Below are 17,986 nucleotides of genomic sequence, written 5' to 3'. Positions count from 1 at the left end.
CTAAGTTGTATCGACTAATTTGGTTTAGACTGTTGATTATGTTTATGATTGTGTGTTTAAGGAAACCCTGGAAAAGTAAAATTAATAACAGTTTAATGTCCACCAAAAATTATGATTGTCTAACCAAAAGAGTCTAAATATGGTCTTAATCAATGGCCTTTGTATTGGGTAATTTTGGTTAGATAATCATTGACCATAAAAGCCACTAAAGATTGTGGTTAAGAAGATTGGTCAAACCTTACCTGATGATAAAGATGATCAAGATGAATAGGCTCTACCACTAATATATTAACACAACTTTTCATCTTGAAAGGTTTCCCTTATTTTAATGCAAGAACAAGATGAAAAGGCAAAGTCAAAGGGAAAGTGAATACAAAAAATCAACTCATAAGGCAAAACCACAATTGAATAGAGTTGAGCATATTTAATCCCTCTTTATCTTCATCATCTTTATCATCAACCAGCCGTCCTCCAAGTCTTTCTTTTCCTCTTTCCTCTTAATGCCTGGTTACACCTTTATGTGTTGAGAGACGCGTTTACACGTGCCAATGATATGTGGTACTTCAACGTTCAATGGATCATTATTAACATTTGTTTTCACACCAGTCTTTCAACAGTTTGTCATCAGATGATTAAACTAATTGGCGTATCAACAACTTTACTCATGATAAATTACTGTTAATTGTCTGTGTAAATGCATTGTTGGCTCAATATTCAGATGTGGTTATAAGGCACAAAATGATTTAAGAGCCACCCTTTTGGTTGAAAAGCTGTTGATACAGATCAATTTAACATTTCATTTCATCAATTTTTCTCATTTTCCTCTTTCCTAATTTAATCATATCAATCCTAATCAAATTTAAGATTTAGCTATTAAAAACATTATCTTAATCTTTCAGCTCTTTTTATCAGCTTATATTCAATTATTGTTATGTATCGCTCAATAAGTTGGTGTATAGCTGCAATCAAGTTTAATTAATCAACAGCAAATTGGTTGATCAAAGGAAATGTTAAATTGTTAATATTTCGAGCTTTTCCACCCAAAAGTGGTAATAAATTATTTTGCTTTGGAGAAAAAATGAGAAGAGAAAAAATCATTTTAATCAACTCATTTTCATCACTAAACCACACCAATTTATCAATCTGCTGATTATCCTTTTAACAAGCTGTTGAAAGATGTTTTGATAACAAAAACGCAACACGCATAGATGATGGCAACTATAAGTATGATGATCCTGATCCTGGTGATGGTGATTATGATGATGTTGATGATGTTCGTGTTCGTTTAACCATAAAATTTGTGACTTATTCTCCATCAATTTAACTCCACAATGATTGAGACCAATTTTTATTTTCCCTGTTGATAAAAAAAACAAAAAGAAACGATGAAACAATGAGAATGAGAAAAAATGGATCAAAGTGGGTGAAAGGGGAGTAAGTGCAGGAGGTAAGTTTAACTTTTATGTGTTTTCTCGACTTCAGGTGAAAAAAAATATTGAACAAGGAGAGAGGGAGATCAAAAAATGAAACTTACATTGCAATTTGAATCATCAATCACAAGGATTTCATCAACAATTTGTATCTTTCTATTTCTTTTAGACCAACCAACAATAAGAAACTTCTGCGAGAAATAATCACTTTTGTCATCATAATGATCATTTACTTCTTCAGATAGGTTCAACAGTCAAGGTAAAGGGCGGCCACCACGATCATCATCATTGCCTTTAATCATCTTCGAATCAGTATTACCATGGTTTGGCATTCTCATCGATGCAACAACAGGGATAGAAATGGTTACCAGCGTTTAATAGTTTGACATATTGTTTGCTGCTTCATTTTGCTCTTCTTTCTTTAGTCCAATACTCTTTTTTATGTAATTTGATTATTATGAGGGACTTTACTTTTAATCAGGTAACAGTTCTGAATTATATGCTTTATCTGAAAGCTCATTATTTAAACCATTTACAAGATTTAACATGATTGAAGTCAATCAGAACAGTTGTTAACTAGGTCCATCCATTAGTTGAGAGCTAAAAAGTGTAAAAGGCAGAAAAGGAAGGTTAAATTATATCAAATTATTATTATTATTTCATCAATTGGATTGGTCACTAATCATAATTTTCATCACATTCATTGAAACAGTTTGTAACAAATCGACTTACGATAAAACACCTATGGTAAGAATTGACTTCAAATGGTTCTGACGAATACAAGTTTTAAATGATTTTGAAGGGAATCACTTGATAGTTAAAGATGACACTGGTGATGATGATGATTGATCAACAATTTGACAAAGTTAACAGCTCTTGACTAGATTTACTAATCATTTAATAGACAAGTTAATCTGTCTTATACATGAAGATGTTAAACACAATCATTCCTTAACAGCTGATGATTGTGCTGCCCACAGATTGATTTGCGCTCGCAATTTGAAATAGATTTTAATTTCACAATTGAATCACTGACTTTTTTTAACTATTTTTATCTAAATCTCATAATTTTGTTTTATTAACCGTTGACTGTTGACCTGGAATTCAAGTTTTAACCCTGAATATTATGCCGTTTATTCATAATCCGCTGTTATCATTACATTCAATTAATATTCAATAGAAATATCAAATCCTAAAATATTCAACACGTGGTATTAATCATTTGAATTGTTGAGCTGATTTAATGATCATCTCGTGCTCTGGCTTAAGAGATTCACATCATACATGGTGAATTTAGTGGTGACCAGATTAAGCTTAGCCCAACTAGTGTATTATAATACATGTATAAATATAATGTAATGCGTTGGTTATGAAAGCAATTGATAATCAAAGCTTGATTATTCCCTGATTTATTCAAAACATGAATAAAATTGACCAGAAAATGAAAAAATGAATGTAATCTGTAATTTTAACACCAATGAAAAGCGTCGATAGGAGCGCAAGTAATCAGCTGTTATTAGCTTTTTCATGTTTCTTGTTATGGAAAGGCTTTACTGTTAGCAAGCAAACAATAATTTAAATGATTATATATGTTAATTTTTGTGCAATTAATTAATCTAATTTACGTAGTAAAATGTAAAATTTGTCCTTAATTAACTGTGATTCTCTGCTGTATTGTTTTTACTCTGTTAACATTGGAATATTCATTGCAACTCAACTTTTCAATGCTTCTTCACCAAGGTTAAGACTAAACATTTCTAATCAACAAGATAATTGACTAATTATTTCAAGTGTTAACTATTTCAATAAGATTTTGTATTTATCCTCTCTTTTCTCCTCTTTTCATCATAGGTAATCTTGTGACTCTATTAAGATGTGATGATAATAATGATAGAGATCAAAGAGATGGAAGAAGATTAACCAAGCAGAAAATTGATTCAATAGGAACTCATAGAAATCATCATCAAACTCACCCAGTAAGTTGTTGCCTTTTCCTACTTCATCTTTTCATCTTTTTCATCCTATTTTACCCTGCTTTGATTCATCTCATACTTTTTTTATATTTATTTATCTATCTATCTTCTAGAAGCTCTGGCCATATAAATATATCAAGAATTTCAAGTGATAAGCACCACATCAATGGATTGAAGGAAAGTAAGGAGACAAGTGAATTTTCTGTCAACTTATCTTGCTTGTTTATCTATCTATTCATCCATAGATGATGAAAGGGAAAACCAGGACAAAAAACTGAATAGGGATGCAAAAAGTTTGCGAAAGATGTTTCAATCAAATCTTTTTCCTCTTCATCATCCATGATTTTTGGTAGATCTGCGTATAATTTGATAAATAAATTAAACAGTTGCTTCTCCTTTCTCTCCACAGATTTACAAGGGAAAGTCAACCAACAAAAAGGTTATCATGGTCATGTTTTTACCTGTAAACATTGAACTGGCTAGTTTGATTCCATGTTAACCAATCATTTAATCAAATTGACATCAACTAAGCATCAAGTCCAACTCCAGTGAAACAAGAGTCAAGCCAGATGTAATGTTAAATTCAAAGTCAATTCACTTAACTTCTCATCGTAACCAGGTAAACTTGGACATTTAATGGTTCAATCGAGATGATGATGATACCTTATGGAATAAATTTGCATGTTTATTGTATTGTTATATTTTATTATATTACAATTACTTTAAATTGATCCATAATTATCATCCATTTCACCAACAATAAGTCAACATATTTTACAAATAGTTTTCAGTCATTTGCCAAACTATCAACTAATAGTTACCTTTTTTGAACAGCTTTTTATTTCATCTTTTAAAATGATTAAAAGACGATGATGATGATGATTATGATGATAGGAAGAGTCATTAAACGAGGAGGAAAAGCTGATGAAAGTGAATAGCAATAATAATAAAAATTGAAGATAAAGAAATAAATAATATAAACTAAGGTAAGCTTAATCATTTCTCCTCTTGTTGATAAGTGAATTGAAAGTTAATTTTTCTGGTTACGCCTCCAATGATTCTGTTGTGAATGGGTTGAAACGATGAACAAGAGCCAGTTGTTAATCGATGAAAGATACAATTTATGAATGAAAATTATGGTTCCAATTTTTTCTTGCTCTCTCCTTTTCTCACTCCTTCCCTATTTATGGATCATTGAGATTGATGAATAGTTTGGACCAACCTCACCATCAGTACAATCTTGCTCGAGTATTAACTTTTTACCTTTACTTTTCATATCTTTCCAGCCTCCATAACTATCATGTTTAGCCCATCATCATCAAAATCACCATCATCATTATTACTATCATCATCATTGGAAGGAGAAAGAGAGAGATAAATTGACACACCCAAGCGTTTGTGATCTCAACCTAACCTAACAAACACTCACCGTTATCATAATCAACCGGTCGGAAACCATTTACCTACAACTGCTCTTCAAATAAGGTGGAAACATTTGTCTTCAATTATTAAATGTATAATGGTACAGCAATTTGGATCCATCTTTAACCGTTATAAGGAAAGGATAAAGTTGATGAAAAGTTGATGATGATGATGAAAAGATTAAACAAAAAAGGAGAAGATGAAATGATAGGAAAAATGTGTCCTCAATAACAATGATTGGTTCAAATTTGCAATGTTTTATAAAAGTAAGTATCGTTCAATTTGATGGTCTTGTAGAGTGGCTTGCTTATATAAGTGATAAACTTTATCAACTGAATCATGATGATAATGATGTTCGACAGAGGATGATCATGAAATGTATTATAAAGCAAAGTGACAACAGAAGGGAAGCAAAAGTAATAAGACAATAAAACTATATTAAAAGGAGTAGATTTGAAGTGCAAAAGTGAGTTACAAAAAGATTAGATATTTGACTGACAAACACTAACCACTTTCTAGCTTCTTGCATTAACCTTAAATTTAACCTTATAATGAAGCATACAATGCTCATTTTATGCCTAACCAATTTTCATCTTCTCTCATCATCATCATCATCCTTATAACCATTTTCATCATCATCTTCATTATTATCAATATCTTACTTGTCTTTCTTTTTCCTCTCTTAGGATCTCTTTCTCGCTTGATCAAGTCTAATCCATGAAAACAACCCTTGGGACAATGTATGTTGTTAAAATTGGAGCAAGAGGAAGATGCACTTGTCAATAGGTCTAAAAGTAAAAGTGATGAGGACTAAACCAGGAGAGAGGGAGGAAGAAAAGACAATGAAAACAAATATGAAGATGATGATGATGATGAAAATGATGGTTATGTTATCCGCTTAAAAAGCAGTAACAAACACGTTTGTAACAACGACTTGAACAGCTTCAACGACAACACAAAATGTCATCTCAAGTTTGTCTCCAAAAGGCAGTGGAAACCGATGAAAATGGATCAATGAAATGAACGCCAGGAGAAACCAGAAGAGCAAAGATTGAAACTATAATCTTGAAAAATGAGTTTCCAAGTATTTTTGACAACTCATCTTGCTCTATTTACATTGCTATTATGATGATGATGATGATTATTATCATTATTATATCACTAAATGCATAGGAAGAAGATCAAAGTAAACCTTAAAGTAATTCAAGGGAAATGAGAAAGAGAGAGTGAAAGAAAATTACAAATTTTTATTTTCATATTATATCATCATTATAATCATCATCATCATCATCCTCATCACCAACAGTAACAACAACAACGAATCATCAACTCAAGGGATTTAAATTTTTCACTTCTATTTCATCGTATTCTTTAAATTCAAATTAGCAAACTGTCAGACTAACTTTATTAAGAGAAAGGTTGAAAGTGAAGAGGAAAAAGCTAAATCTTTTGATAAAAATTTCATCTTTTTTCCTCATCTACTTTCAATGGCTTAATGATAATAATAACATTTACTATTTAGCATTATTGTCATATAGACATTTTGTTTTGTTTATCAATAATTTTGTCACATTTATCTAATTTTGTTAATACCTCTATTAATTTACTCAGCCTTCAGTGAACAGTTGATTGTGTTGACAGTTTTCTGTCAACCAACGATAATATTCATTGAGATTTTCATTGCATTAGCTTTTTGTTTTTTCCAACTTTGTTTTGTGGTTGCCAGTCATTTTATGCTAGTGACTTACAATGTGACTCTTTGCACATAACAATTTGTTAACTATAATTACCTTCGTTGATTTGTTGTTGTTTACACATTGTCATCATTATTAACAGTAGACAGAATAAACTGATGTAATTTTGTTTCTCTTTTTGCGCAGATTTACCTTTCAACTAGATGATGTGAAAAAGGCAATTCAACCATCAAAATGGACTCTCGAAGAAAGGCTGTAAAAGGAGGAGGAGGAGGATGAAGATGATAGTGATGATGAGGATGAGGAAAGTGAAGAGGTAAACCAACAACAACAACAAAGGAACCAAAGTTAAGCCAGTTAATGTTTTGCTTCAACATAAGGAAGATTCATTCATCCGATAAAAAAGTCTTTACATTGTACCATCAAATGATCATTGAGAGTAAGAAACCTTCCAGGCGCAAAAACGACTCCAGAAAACTCATATTTCAAGTTAATTCTTATTACATCTCTTCATCTTCTTTTCTTCCTCCAATCTAGCAATATAAAGTCATCACTTCTATCATCACCATCTTTACCATCTTCATCATTCATTTCATTTTCACCACTCAATTAATGCACTTTCATAATCGATAAATATAATGCCACCATTCAAATGTCGAGCTAGCCGTTTAGCTTTAACCTGAAAATCAATGTAAAATCGGGTCAAAGAAAAGTGAACCAATTAGAAAGAATTGCTATCAATGATTAATGAAAAATTCAAGAAAAAAAAAGATCAGATAAATCAGGTAATTTAATTTTAATACATCAATAATGGTTAACAGTAATTTGTTGATTTAATCAATTTTCCAACTTTTGTCGTCTCTTTTATTTTAGCTTTAAAATGGTTTCAATTTTAAAGCCTTTTTGGAGCTGCAAAAGGTTGACCCATTCATTTTGGATTCTGATTGGAAGGAAATTATAACATCTATATAAACCATGTTCAATACAAGTTATCCTGTTAGGTGGTGTTTATTGATTCACATTGATTCGTTGTTGATTAAAGTTCATGTCCAAAGAAAATGGAGATTAATGATGAGATATTCGTTTGACAACATTATCGACTTACCTTTACAATGGCAAACAATATGTAACAGAATAGTCAAGAGAGATTGAAAACAACACTTTTATATGGGTTGTTTCTGTATCGTTTTTCACACTGTCAACTTTATTTTTACCTTCAACCATTTCTCTCATCCTCTTCATCTTCCCATCCCCATCATCATCATCTGATATTTTGTTATTCTCTCTCTCTCTCCCTGAGCCACAAGAAACAACCAAATGTTAGCATAAAGCATCACATCTTTAAAAGTGCAACACAACAACAAGATGAAAGGAACATTTATAAAAATAAATAACAAGATGATCATCAACATCAATAATAATAACAGTTACAACATCTAACATGAACACAACAACAACCTTAGTATCAATCCAGGTAAAAGATAAGACTATTACCTGATTTACTTGTCTATTTAATTTATATTAACAGACCAGCACTTGATTTATATTTATTTATCAACTTTTAACAACAATAACGTCTAATGATTGTACTTTTATTTACTTTCATGATACCCATTACAGGTTATCCAAAAGTATACACAAAATATAATAGAAACTATAACTTTAATCTTTTTTCTGGTAAAATTCAATGTTCATTATCATTATTATTATTATTGTCATTACATTAACCATCATTATGATGATCATTTATATTACTGTTAGACGTTGAAGTAGCTTTAGTGAATAAAACAAAAATTGAATCTTGACAGTCAAACTAATATTGTTAACATAATTGTTTTATATGGTTTAACAGAGTTACAATCTATTAAATTGTCAAGCACAAAAAACTGGGTTTACATTTTTTCATGTTTTTTTACTGTTCAACAATAGCAAACCCAAAGCCATTAAACTCTTGCCTATTACAATGCTAATGTTATTATTTAATACACATCAACTTATGTATTAATCACATCAAATAAATCTCAATGGATTATCATAAAAATTGAGAATAATGGTCCTAATCATAATAATAATCATTATACATAAGCAAACATGATCGATCATTATTTAGCTCCATTAATTACTATTACCAACACATCTTAAACATGATAATCTCAACATGTTATCATTTATAATTTAGTCTTGCAAAGTTAAATATAATAACAAAAGTTAATTAATCAATCAATTAAATAAACGGAGTAGACTAACAGGTAAAAGGTAAAATAAACTTTATACAATTCTTACCTCTAATACATATGTATTAATGAGATGAATTAATCTCAAATAATCTTTATAATGAATAATTAAAGTTAATGTGAGTAAAAGACGAAACCTTTTTTTCCGCTTACAAAACGTATAAACAAGTTTTAAATAACAATATTATTGCATTGTATTTAATCAATGTTAACATTTAATATGAAGCAAATAATTAATTAACTTAACAGCTAAACAGTTTTAATCAATTCTCACTCCTCTTCTCAATTGGTTTATCTATCATTATTATTATCATTATTATAATTTCATCTTCTAACTTTAGCGATATATTTTTAGTGAAGCAAGAAAAAAGCTTCACCATGTAATAGATTCACACACAGAACAAGCTCCACCTTGAAAGGAATCCCACCTTCCTATGGAAACGCCTTGCCTGATGAAGAGGATGATAATGGTGGTGGTGATGATGATGATGATGAAGTGAGACCTTAGCATTATTAAGAAATACTAAGACTAGAGAAGAGATTTGATAAAAACAGTGATGATGGCGATGACAAAAAAAGAGATTGAACTTTACTCGGTTGATTGCATAAAACTGTTCTCAGTAATTGGTTGAAGAAACAAAATTACCTTTTCTTGATGAGAATCATGTTTACTCTGATGGAATCCAAATATAGCCATTTCTAATAGAGTGTTGAACAAAAGAAAATCAATGATGAATCAAATTAATGATCAAAACTATCAACATTAAAGTGTAAAATCAACAAAAAAAGCAAACCTTCAAATTATCCATTAAAACAACGCCATTAGCGGATTTTATAGCAATAAGATGGCGCCAAAGATAAAAATATCGTATTTATTTAAATGTTAATAATTTGATATCTAAATATTGTTCAAATGTTAGTCAACTGTAAATAATAAGATGCAATTTCACAAAACATTTACCAAATAATATGATAACAGTTACTGGTTTGAAGCCATTGAAATGGTATTCATCAATAATACAAAAAATAACCTAAAATAAGCCACAAAACAACATGCAAGCCTAATCAATGATCAAAAACAATAACAAACAATCAATAACATTTTACTTCAACTAAATTTAAACTGTTATTAACTCTAAATCTGTATTTTCAATGGTCAATAAACATACATTTTGGTTACTGAAACAGCTCAACTCTTTGGGCTTCAAAGCAACAAAAACATTGAAGCAAAAAACGACTAAATTAACGTTTAATAGTTGATTACAGTTAACAGTGATAGACATCATTAACTAGTCTAATGAATATTAATTCATTAATCATTTCCTTTTATCCGTTCCTTTTTTTTGTTTCATTGTAAGCTGATTAAAGTGAAAGTGAATGAAAAAGGTTGACAACAAAACTCCCAGTTATGATTAAACTGCTGCCAAACTGTGTAATTGTATTTTTGCCTGCAAGCTTTTTTCAACAGTTTCATCATAAAGTTGTCATCAAGCTACTAAATTAACCAATTAACTTACATTATTTTACCTCTAATTGAGTTTAAATGACAAAAAAATGAAATGGTTAAAAATAGGTTAGCATTTAAAGCCATTCACTTTGCCCTAAGATATTCAAAGACACACTTTTAACCCAATTTTAATTGTCATCAATTATCATCTAATATTAATTTAATATTCACAAAGATACACAAATAATAAATCAATTTCGAGACAAAACTACATTCATTTGACTTTCAACGTTTCTAATGATTTAGATCAAGCCAACAATCAATAAAAGCCCTTCAAAGAGAAATTTTTGTCTAACCTTAAATTTGTCAAAACAATTCTCGGTCATTTTTACTCGGACTTTACCACTAAACTGCCTTGAAGATTATCTGTTGAGTAAAGCTTATTCAGCTGAAAATTCATGTTCATATTTTGTTCTTGTCGGTACATCACATGAAATTCAGAACTAGACTTTGAGTGTTTTACAAAAATGTTTAAATTAAGAGCTAATCCAAGTCTTACAAGTGAAAAGTAAACAGAAAAATATGTTTAGATTTAAGCAAATCTTTTATAAACCAATTTATATTGGAATTGGTTTGTTTGATTTGTTGTGATAAAGTGAATAGGAAACCTTTACCTTTTCTCAGGTAATAAGGAACCAAGAGATTGGTGAACTGACAGTGAACCTCTTTTGAACATCAAGTCAACCTTTGATTGTTGTCAAAAAATCACTTAAATAACTACTTTCTATTGTTAACCATAATTAACTAGAGATTAAGATTAAACAAATTTAAGGACACTTAAAATGGTCACTTAAAAGTGGATTACCTGAAAGAAGCTTTTCAAACATCTAATAATCCTACAAACAGTTAATAATCAATGATAATTGGTCACTTAAATATGCTTAATTGTTCAACTCAAAGTTGCTAATTATTGTTAATCTTTGCCTTGCTGATGGAAGACGAAACAAACTCAATTATGAAAAGTGTTTACAATTTGTTTCATCTTTTCATTTATTCACATTTCCATCTTCATCTTTGTCATCTTTATAATCACTATCATCACTTATCATCATCATAATCTTCATTGTGATCAATGTTAACAACGAAAAGATTATCATTAATAAATTAAAGTTGCTCAGTAAATTGAGTACAAAAGTGCAAGCTTAAGCTTAAAATTTTTGCTAATTTCAACAGCGAAACCCATTGTTACTCATTTAACCATTTACATTATTACAATCATAATGTAATAATACATCTATTATCATCGTATTTGAATCAAATTAAATATTAATATGTTAATAAATAACCTGGGAATCGAGTAATAATCAGGTGAAATAGACTAACTGATGAAGAGATTACTTTGTATTGGAAATAACATCAACGCATCATTTTGATCAATATTTTATTTTTTGGCTTATTTTGCTTTTTTTCTGGTCATATTTTGTACAATTTTCATTTTTTATTAATTGTTTCCAAGTTAATTTATAATAATTATTAACCAGTTTAATTGGTTGGTTTTGGCAGATGATTATCATCAAATGGTACAATAGTAATAGTAATAATGAAAAAAATGAAACATCAACAGTCAATTGAATTTGGATTAGATTTAGTTTGGGTTTTGGTTTGGCTTTTAGGTACAAGTTAATTAGTGGTGATTTGGGTAATTTGCTGCTATTTCTGGGTTTCAGACTTAATTGGATCAGGATTGGAAGATTAAAAACAATATTATCTCAACATCGGTTTTAAACATGTTTTTGCATGATTGCTTACAGATTATCCTAGCATTGTTAATTGGCACTTGAAAATGCTGTCTTTTTGCTTGTGTGTGTTGACGGGTTTGGTTGTTGAGATGATGGTTAAAAGATGTTGATTGTTGAGAGGAATGGAATCTTTAATTAATGTTAGATGATTAATGATAATGATGTTGGAGAGAAAAATTGAAATCTCAAAAAAAAGCATGAAAACATTTTCTTCGCTGGCTAAAAGAGATTGTGTTAAAATCGATGAAACGATTTATGTTAGTTTCATGTGTAATTAAATATCAATATATATTTATATCATGTTCAGTATTTATAAAGTTCATTTTGAATATCCATTATCACATCTGAGTTCGATGATGGAAATACTGTGTTTACAGAAGAGTAAAGATGAATGTTGGAATTGGTTGTTGTACTTTTCGATGAAATGTTTTTTTTATGAAATGTTAAAACAGATTAAACAAATTAAACAAACTAATTTTCATTAACTACTCATACCAAGCTAGGTAATGTTGCTGGTCGAAGGCTTGATGTAACTGAAACTATTGATCCTGTGCTTCCACCAGATGAACTAGTACCTATGTTTGAGTTGTTGCCGTTTCCACTGTTGGTTCCGAGGCCATTATTGCCACTGTTATTGCCATTACCAGCGCCATTACTTACACTGCTGATATTGCTGTTGACAGACGATGAGGTAGAGGAAGAAATGAATGCAGCCGCAGCGGCTGCTGCTGCCACTGAATTACTTGCATGATGATTCAAGCCAGAAGCCGAGTGGTAATAGTACGTTGAGAGAGCGGCCTGAAGGGATGCAGCTGCAGCAGCTGATGAATCACCGGAATGTCCATTGGTTATGGTAAGAGTTCCGGGGGAAGTTGGAACAGTGCAAAGACCTGCAGTGGCACCGGGTGGAGGTGGGTGTGGAGGGGGACCTGAAGAGCCCAGAGAACTTTCGACTGAAGGAACATGAGGATGGTGAAGGTGGTTGGTGGTTGGAGGACCTGGATGATAAAGGATTGGAACTGCTCTGATTCTTTGAGCTGCAGCTTGAGCCATGCTGTGAGCTTCTAGTTCAGCGGCAACTTGACGCTTCCATTTGTTGCGACGATTTTGAAACCAAATTTTAACCTGAGTCTCGGTGAGGTGAAGAGATGCCGCTAAACCGGCTCGCTCGGAACTGGACAAGTAACGTTTAATATCAAAGGTTGACTCCAGTTGGAAAACTTGACTTCGAGTGAAAACTGTTCGAGTCTTTTTCTTGCGTCTATTGGGTCCACTGTTGATACCTTGACCTGAACCTGATCCATCATCTTTACCCTTATCAAAGCTTGTGTGTCCTGCAATATCCGATTCACAATCGGAATCAGATGAAACACCTTCTTCCATGTCAATTTCAACTGGAGTGTCTGGATGGTGAACCATTTTACCTGATCGTGATTCAGGTGAACAAGTCCGCGAATCAGGAGATCCATGGTTGTGATATAAATCTACAGATTTGGTAAGTCCAGCTACGGGGGAAGAGGGTTCTGATTTAGGGCCATCAATGTCCATCATCATTGAGTGGCGATGATGGTGATGATGAAGATTGTGAGAGTGTAAAAGGTGAGAAGCCGAGACATCATTTCCATTATGAAGAGTTAAGGATAAATGGTGAGGATGATGGTGAAGATGAGAGTTGTTAGGTAAAGTGTTAATTGTCATGGTATTGGAGTGATTATTACCATTGCTGTTGCTAACTGATATTGATGAGACTCTATTTGAAAGGCTTGATTGATGAGGTTCTGATTTGTGTTGATTTTGTTGCTGGGATGTCGGTATCATGCTGGGTGATGTTGGTGATGCAGATGAGGCTGCAGCCGCCGCAGCAAATGATGTAGCCCAAGGATACCAAGGAGTCGTCTTTCGAGGTGAATTGCTTAACATGGCTGCAGCAGTGGTCATAACCTGGGTTAGAACAGTTGATCCTGATTTATTCAAAGTGAATAAACTTGGAGACAGAGTGAATTGATCTGGTGAAACAAAAAGATAAACAAAACTGATTGATTGAAATGACAATGTTTGAAATTAAATTTGTTTCATAGCTAATTAGTCAATTGCATCATTTGAGCAAGTTATAATGTTGATGACATTTAGATAATTAAAATTTATAATTAAAGCAAATTGTTAAAACCTTAAAAGGTTCAATTTTAAAATGAAATTAATGTTCAAATGTTGAGTTTGAATGAAACAATGAACCTTAAAGACCATTTTAATTTCATGGTAACATTTTAATGAATGACAATTACTATTTATCTTAATTAATATATTTAATATGATTAAACATTGAAATTAAGTATCAATGAAGGTACAATAAACTAATTGTGGAAAACAAAGGAATGAAATTAAATTGATTCAACCATAATTTAACCAGTTAATTGGTACAATATTTATGCAAAACAATTAGCTAATAATAATGGTAATTCAAGTCTCAAAATAATTAAATTGTTTTCCTTGGGTTGAAAACAAATAAGTAAAGCTTGAAAATTAACTGATTACACTAAATTAATGTAAACCATGCAATAATCAGTCTTTTTTTTCAATGAAATTGCCGTAGCATATTAATTGAATCATTAACAGAGTGACACAAAAAAGTCAATTAAGTCTGTGAAAGTAAATCAAATCAAAAGTGATTATCATTAAAATTAACGTAAATATTAATAGTGAAATAAGATTAGAGGGAAAAAATTACCAAATAAAGTAACGTTGAATTGAATCTTAAATTAATGAACATCCTAAATGGTTAATAATTAATGAGTGATTGATCCTCTTATGATAGAAGATGTTTAATTAAAAGTGGATTTCAGATTAAAGCTATAATGTTAAATTGTTGAGCAGCAAAATAAGCATCAACAATCAACATCATTGTTATTCAAGTATAATTGGACAATCTATAGCTTTTGATTGTTGTATCAACGTAATAATTAATGTTGTATTAGGACTTAATCTGGTCACAATTGATTCCATTGTAACCGATTAAACTTTATACTGACGAACTGGTTAATTAGGACTGGACAGATGAAAGGTTAGAGCTTATTATAATATCCAATTGATTATCACAATTTATTAATGAATGTTTAACTAACAAGTTGTAAGTAGTCCTCATGTAAGTTAATAAATATTGAATATTTAATACCCTTGGGTAGTTGGGTTAAACTGAATTATTCAATAGATGAGGTTCACCTACAACATGTTTATCAATGTCAACTTGATTATGGTCAATTTGGATCAATTGTCAAGCAACTAATAACTTGATCAAAGCACACTTGTTATGCTATTACTGAATATTATTAGATTACAGGATGAACCTGAAAAAATAAGGAAAGGGAAACATTGAAAGGAAAAGTTTCAAGTTATTAAAGTCTTACTGGATTGATAGGATCTTGGATGATTTGAAATTGAATTTGAATCATTTCCATTTGTCATTGTAGGATGGGGATGATAAAGATGAGGATGGTGGGGATGGTGAGGATGAACACCATGAAGTCTCAACATTGAATCACTAAAAGCATCGGTAATGTAATGATGGTAAAAATTGGAAGCCATTAAATTATCATTATCATAGTGGTTACTAGATTTGTCAAAATCTTTATCAGGACAACCTTTCAAGGAACCATCAAATCTCAATGGGTTGATTGTTGGTCCATTGGTTGATGAGGATGTTATTGTTGTTGTTGTTGCTGATGATGCTGTTGTTGTTGATGAGGATGAAGAGGAAGATGATGATGATGATAGAGGTGGAGGTGTTGTTGATGTTGATCGATTGTTACCATGATTTGAATGATTTAACCCTGTGATCAAAGTTGTTGACAATTTATTTCCAAACGAAATTGGACTAAGATTACCTTTCATTTTACCATTTCTCGTAAACTCATCAATAATCATATCTTTATTAGCATTGGAGCCAATATGGTTGGTATTGTTTCCTATGGTTGACGGTGTTATCATTGTTATCCTTGACAGTGAAGAGGAAGGTGAAGATGACGAGGAGGAAGATGATGATAGGGACGATGAAGGTGGAGAAGTGGGTATTATTGTTACAGGAATGGATGGTGATGAGTTTGATTTGTTGGATTGAGTTGTTGTCGGTGTAACAATGATTGATGTTGAACCTTTACCATAGCTTCGGACACAATCTGAGGTTGTTGTTGGTGGTGTTGAAGATGATTTAGAGAGTAGACGACTTATGCTAAATGATAATCGAGACGATTTACTATTAATAGAAGTACTGTTAACATTATTACCACCGTTTGATGAAATGTTAATTGTATTGGTGGTGGTTGAACCAGTATTTAATTCACTTTGAGCAATTAAAGAAGGGCTACTTCCATTGGAACACAAACCTTCTTCAGGTCGATCCTCCATGGTAACCAAGGGTTAAGGGAAAAGCAAACGTGTAAACAAACAATTTAGGAGGCAAACCAGAAAATTGTGGCGCTCATTACAAATTAACAAAATGACACTTGAATAATGTGATTAATTGAAAGGTGGACAATAATTTAATCATTTTAATTCATTCTATTTAATATTAAACAGTTAGTAAGAAATACAAAGTGTCGGTTGAAAAAGCAAATGATACTTGTAACGAGTTGCTGTTCAATTGGAGTTGAGTTTAAGTAAACTGGTTGTCATTTGTTCATCATATGGATATTGGGTTCAACTTGACAAAATTAAGTGTACAACCTTTGTCTGTTTGTTTGTTTATTGAGATGATTAGGAGAGAGAGAGATGAAGATAAGGATGACGGTGAAAGATGCTGAATTAACCAGCATTCACTCTATTTCATTGGTTCATCACTTCATCATCATATCTCCGCCCAGGATGATTTTCATCCGACATCATCCTTTTCAAGAGAGGAACCTCCTATTTCTATAGGAAAACACAGTTTCTCTTTCATTCTGTTTCTGTTTCTTTCTCTTCTTTCTTCTTCTTGTCATCTTTTTACCTTTCACTTTTCTGTCTCCTTCTCTGTCTCTTCTTACCTTTCAATTCCTCCAAGACATTATCATCATGATGAATGTAATAAATAGTTTTACCTAATATTACCTTATTCATCAATAGAAACATTTTACTTTCTTTGCTTTCGGTTGTCTCCCTCTTTTTACTTTCACCATCATCTTGTTACCATTATGTATTATGACTATTATTATTATTTACTTTGTTAATTGGCTGGAACGAATAGGAATTCATAAATTGAGTTGAAATTATTTACCATTCAATTGGTCAAATAACGAGTTAACAGAGTCACAGTAGTAAAAAGCTTATCATAAGCTTTCACCTGATTAACCTATTGAAGACAATAACGGTGAAGATGATGATCAACATAATGGCGAAAAAAGAAGATGAGAATTACGTTAATAATGATGATGATTAATCTTGAGACTAATAAACTCTTAAGTATCGGTATAAAAGTGCATTACACATTTAATGCACAAGAGTTATCGCTCATTAATTATTCATTCATGTTGGGGGCATACAGCAACTGTCCAGAGTTCAAACCAAATCCTGAATTTATCCCAGAAAAACGGTCACTTCTCAAGTCCACTTTATCCTGGTCAATAGAGTAGCATAAATGTATGTAAAATTGGTTGGGAAATGTCGATAGACGCTTTGATTTGACTATCAAATAACAGTGGAAATAAATTTGATACATTTATAAGTCATCAAAATATGGCTCCAAATCAAAACCAAATAAATCTAAAGGATAGCAAAAAGAGATGTATTGTTAAACCACAAAATTAAAAGCATCCGTAATCACAATTACCGAAAATTGAACCATTTAAACATAATGGGTTTGCTGTTTTGATGAGTAGGTAGAGAAACCAAATTCAATAATTGGATTGTCCTGTATAAATAACATATTAAATTATTGTTGATTATCCATTAACCACGACAAGAACAAGGACAGGAAAATCTAAAAAATCAGTAAACATGGTAAAATAAGTTTTAAATAC

At 31.3% G+C, this 17,986-nt stretch overlaps 1 protein-coding gene and 3 long non-coding RNA genes across 9 annotated transcripts; 1 reads left to right on the top strand and 3 right to left on the bottom strand.

The window, feature by feature from the left end:
- Positions 1 to 298: 298 nt before the first annotated feature.
- LOC107367433 (uncharacterized) lies at positions 299 to 2,347 on the bottom strand. The gene is made up of 3 exons (XR_001569890.3): positions 2,163 to 2,347; positions 1,535 to 2,030; positions 299 to 1,357 (listed from the first exon to the last, which is right to left on the bottom strand). It is a non-coding gene; the product is annotated as an uncharacterized LOC107367433 (long non-coding RNA).
- A 622-nt stretch (positions 2,348 to 2,969) lies between these two features.
- On the top strand, positions 2,970 to 8,185 carry LOC107367604 (uncharacterized). 5 transcript variants are annotated; one of them, XR_001569937.3, is made up of 10 exons: positions 2,970 to 3,170; positions 3,282 to 3,406; positions 3,517 to 3,584; positions 3,813 to 4,022; positions 4,238 to 4,389; positions 4,690 to 5,091; positions 5,512 to 5,909; positions 6,706 to 6,958; positions 7,057 to 7,304; positions 7,393 to 8,185. It is a non-coding gene; the product is annotated as an uncharacterized LOC107367604 (long non-coding RNA). The 5 variants fall into 5 exon arrangements; XR_016198356.1 differs by lacking the exon at positions 5,512 to 5,909 and having other exon boundaries at positions 3,010 to 3,170; XR_016198358.1 differs by lacking the exons at positions 4,238 to 4,389; positions 4,690 to 5,091; positions 5,512 to 5,909; ... (1 more) ...; positions 7,057 to 7,304; positions 7,393 to 8,185 and having other exon boundaries at positions 3,010 to 3,170; positions 3,520 to 3,584; positions 3,813 to 3,954.
- Positions 8,186 to 8,922: 737 nt separating this feature from the next.
- On the bottom strand, positions 8,923 to 9,559 carry LOC149094159 (uncharacterized). The gene is made up of 2 exons (XR_016198363.1): positions 9,400 to 9,559; positions 8,923 to 9,282 (listed from the first exon to the last, which is right to left on the bottom strand). It is a non-coding gene; the product is annotated as an uncharacterized LOC149094159 (long non-coding RNA).
- A 2,065-nt stretch (positions 9,560 to 11,624) lies between these two features.
- On the bottom strand, positions 11,625 to 17,986 carry LOC107367566 (H6 family homeobox). 2 transcript variants are annotated; one of them, XM_015935279.3, is made up of 3 exons: positions 17,797 to 17,986; positions 15,401 to 17,729; positions 11,625 to 14,005 (listed from the first exon to the last, which is right to left on the bottom strand). In XM_015935279.3, exons 2-3 carry the CDS (start codon positions 16,395 to 16,397, stop codon positions 12,489 to 12,491), a joined length of 2,514 nt encoding a protein of 837 aa, XP_015790765.2. In that variant the 5' UTR covers positions 16,398 to 17,729; positions 17,797 to 17,986; the 3' UTR covers positions 11,625 to 12,488. The 2 variants fall into 2 exon arrangements, with proteins under 2 accessions (XP_015790765.2, XP_089123157.1); XM_089267031.1 differs by lacking the exon at positions 17,797 to 17,986 and having other exon boundaries at positions 11,625 to 13,522; positions 13,718 to 14,005; positions 15,401 to 16,512.

The sequence above is a fragment of the Tetranychus urticae genome, chromosome 2 (genome assembly GCF_039701765.1).
Source record: "Tetranychus urticae isolate SD_2017Ah chromosome 2, NJAU_TeUrti_SD_1.0, whole genome shotgun sequence".
Taxonomy (NCBI): Eukaryota; Metazoa; Arthropoda; class Arachnida; order Trombidiformes; family Tetranychidae; genus Tetranychus; species Tetranychus urticae.
The sequence above is the reverse complement of the archived record's forward strand: the minus strand, read 5'-3'. Positions and strand labels throughout refer to the sequence as shown.

What these genes read in the sequence shown, in the direction of transcription:
- LOC107367566 (XM_015935279.3), bottom strand. Translation starts at nt 16,397, where the DNA reads ATGGAGGATCGACCTGAAGAAGGTTTGTGTTCCAATGGAAGTAGCCCT. An exon ending in TCCAAGATCCTATCAATCCA is followed by an intron (nt 14,006 to 15,400) that starts GTAAGACTTTAA and finishes TTGTTTCACCAG; the next exon opens with ATCAATTCACTCTGTCTCCA.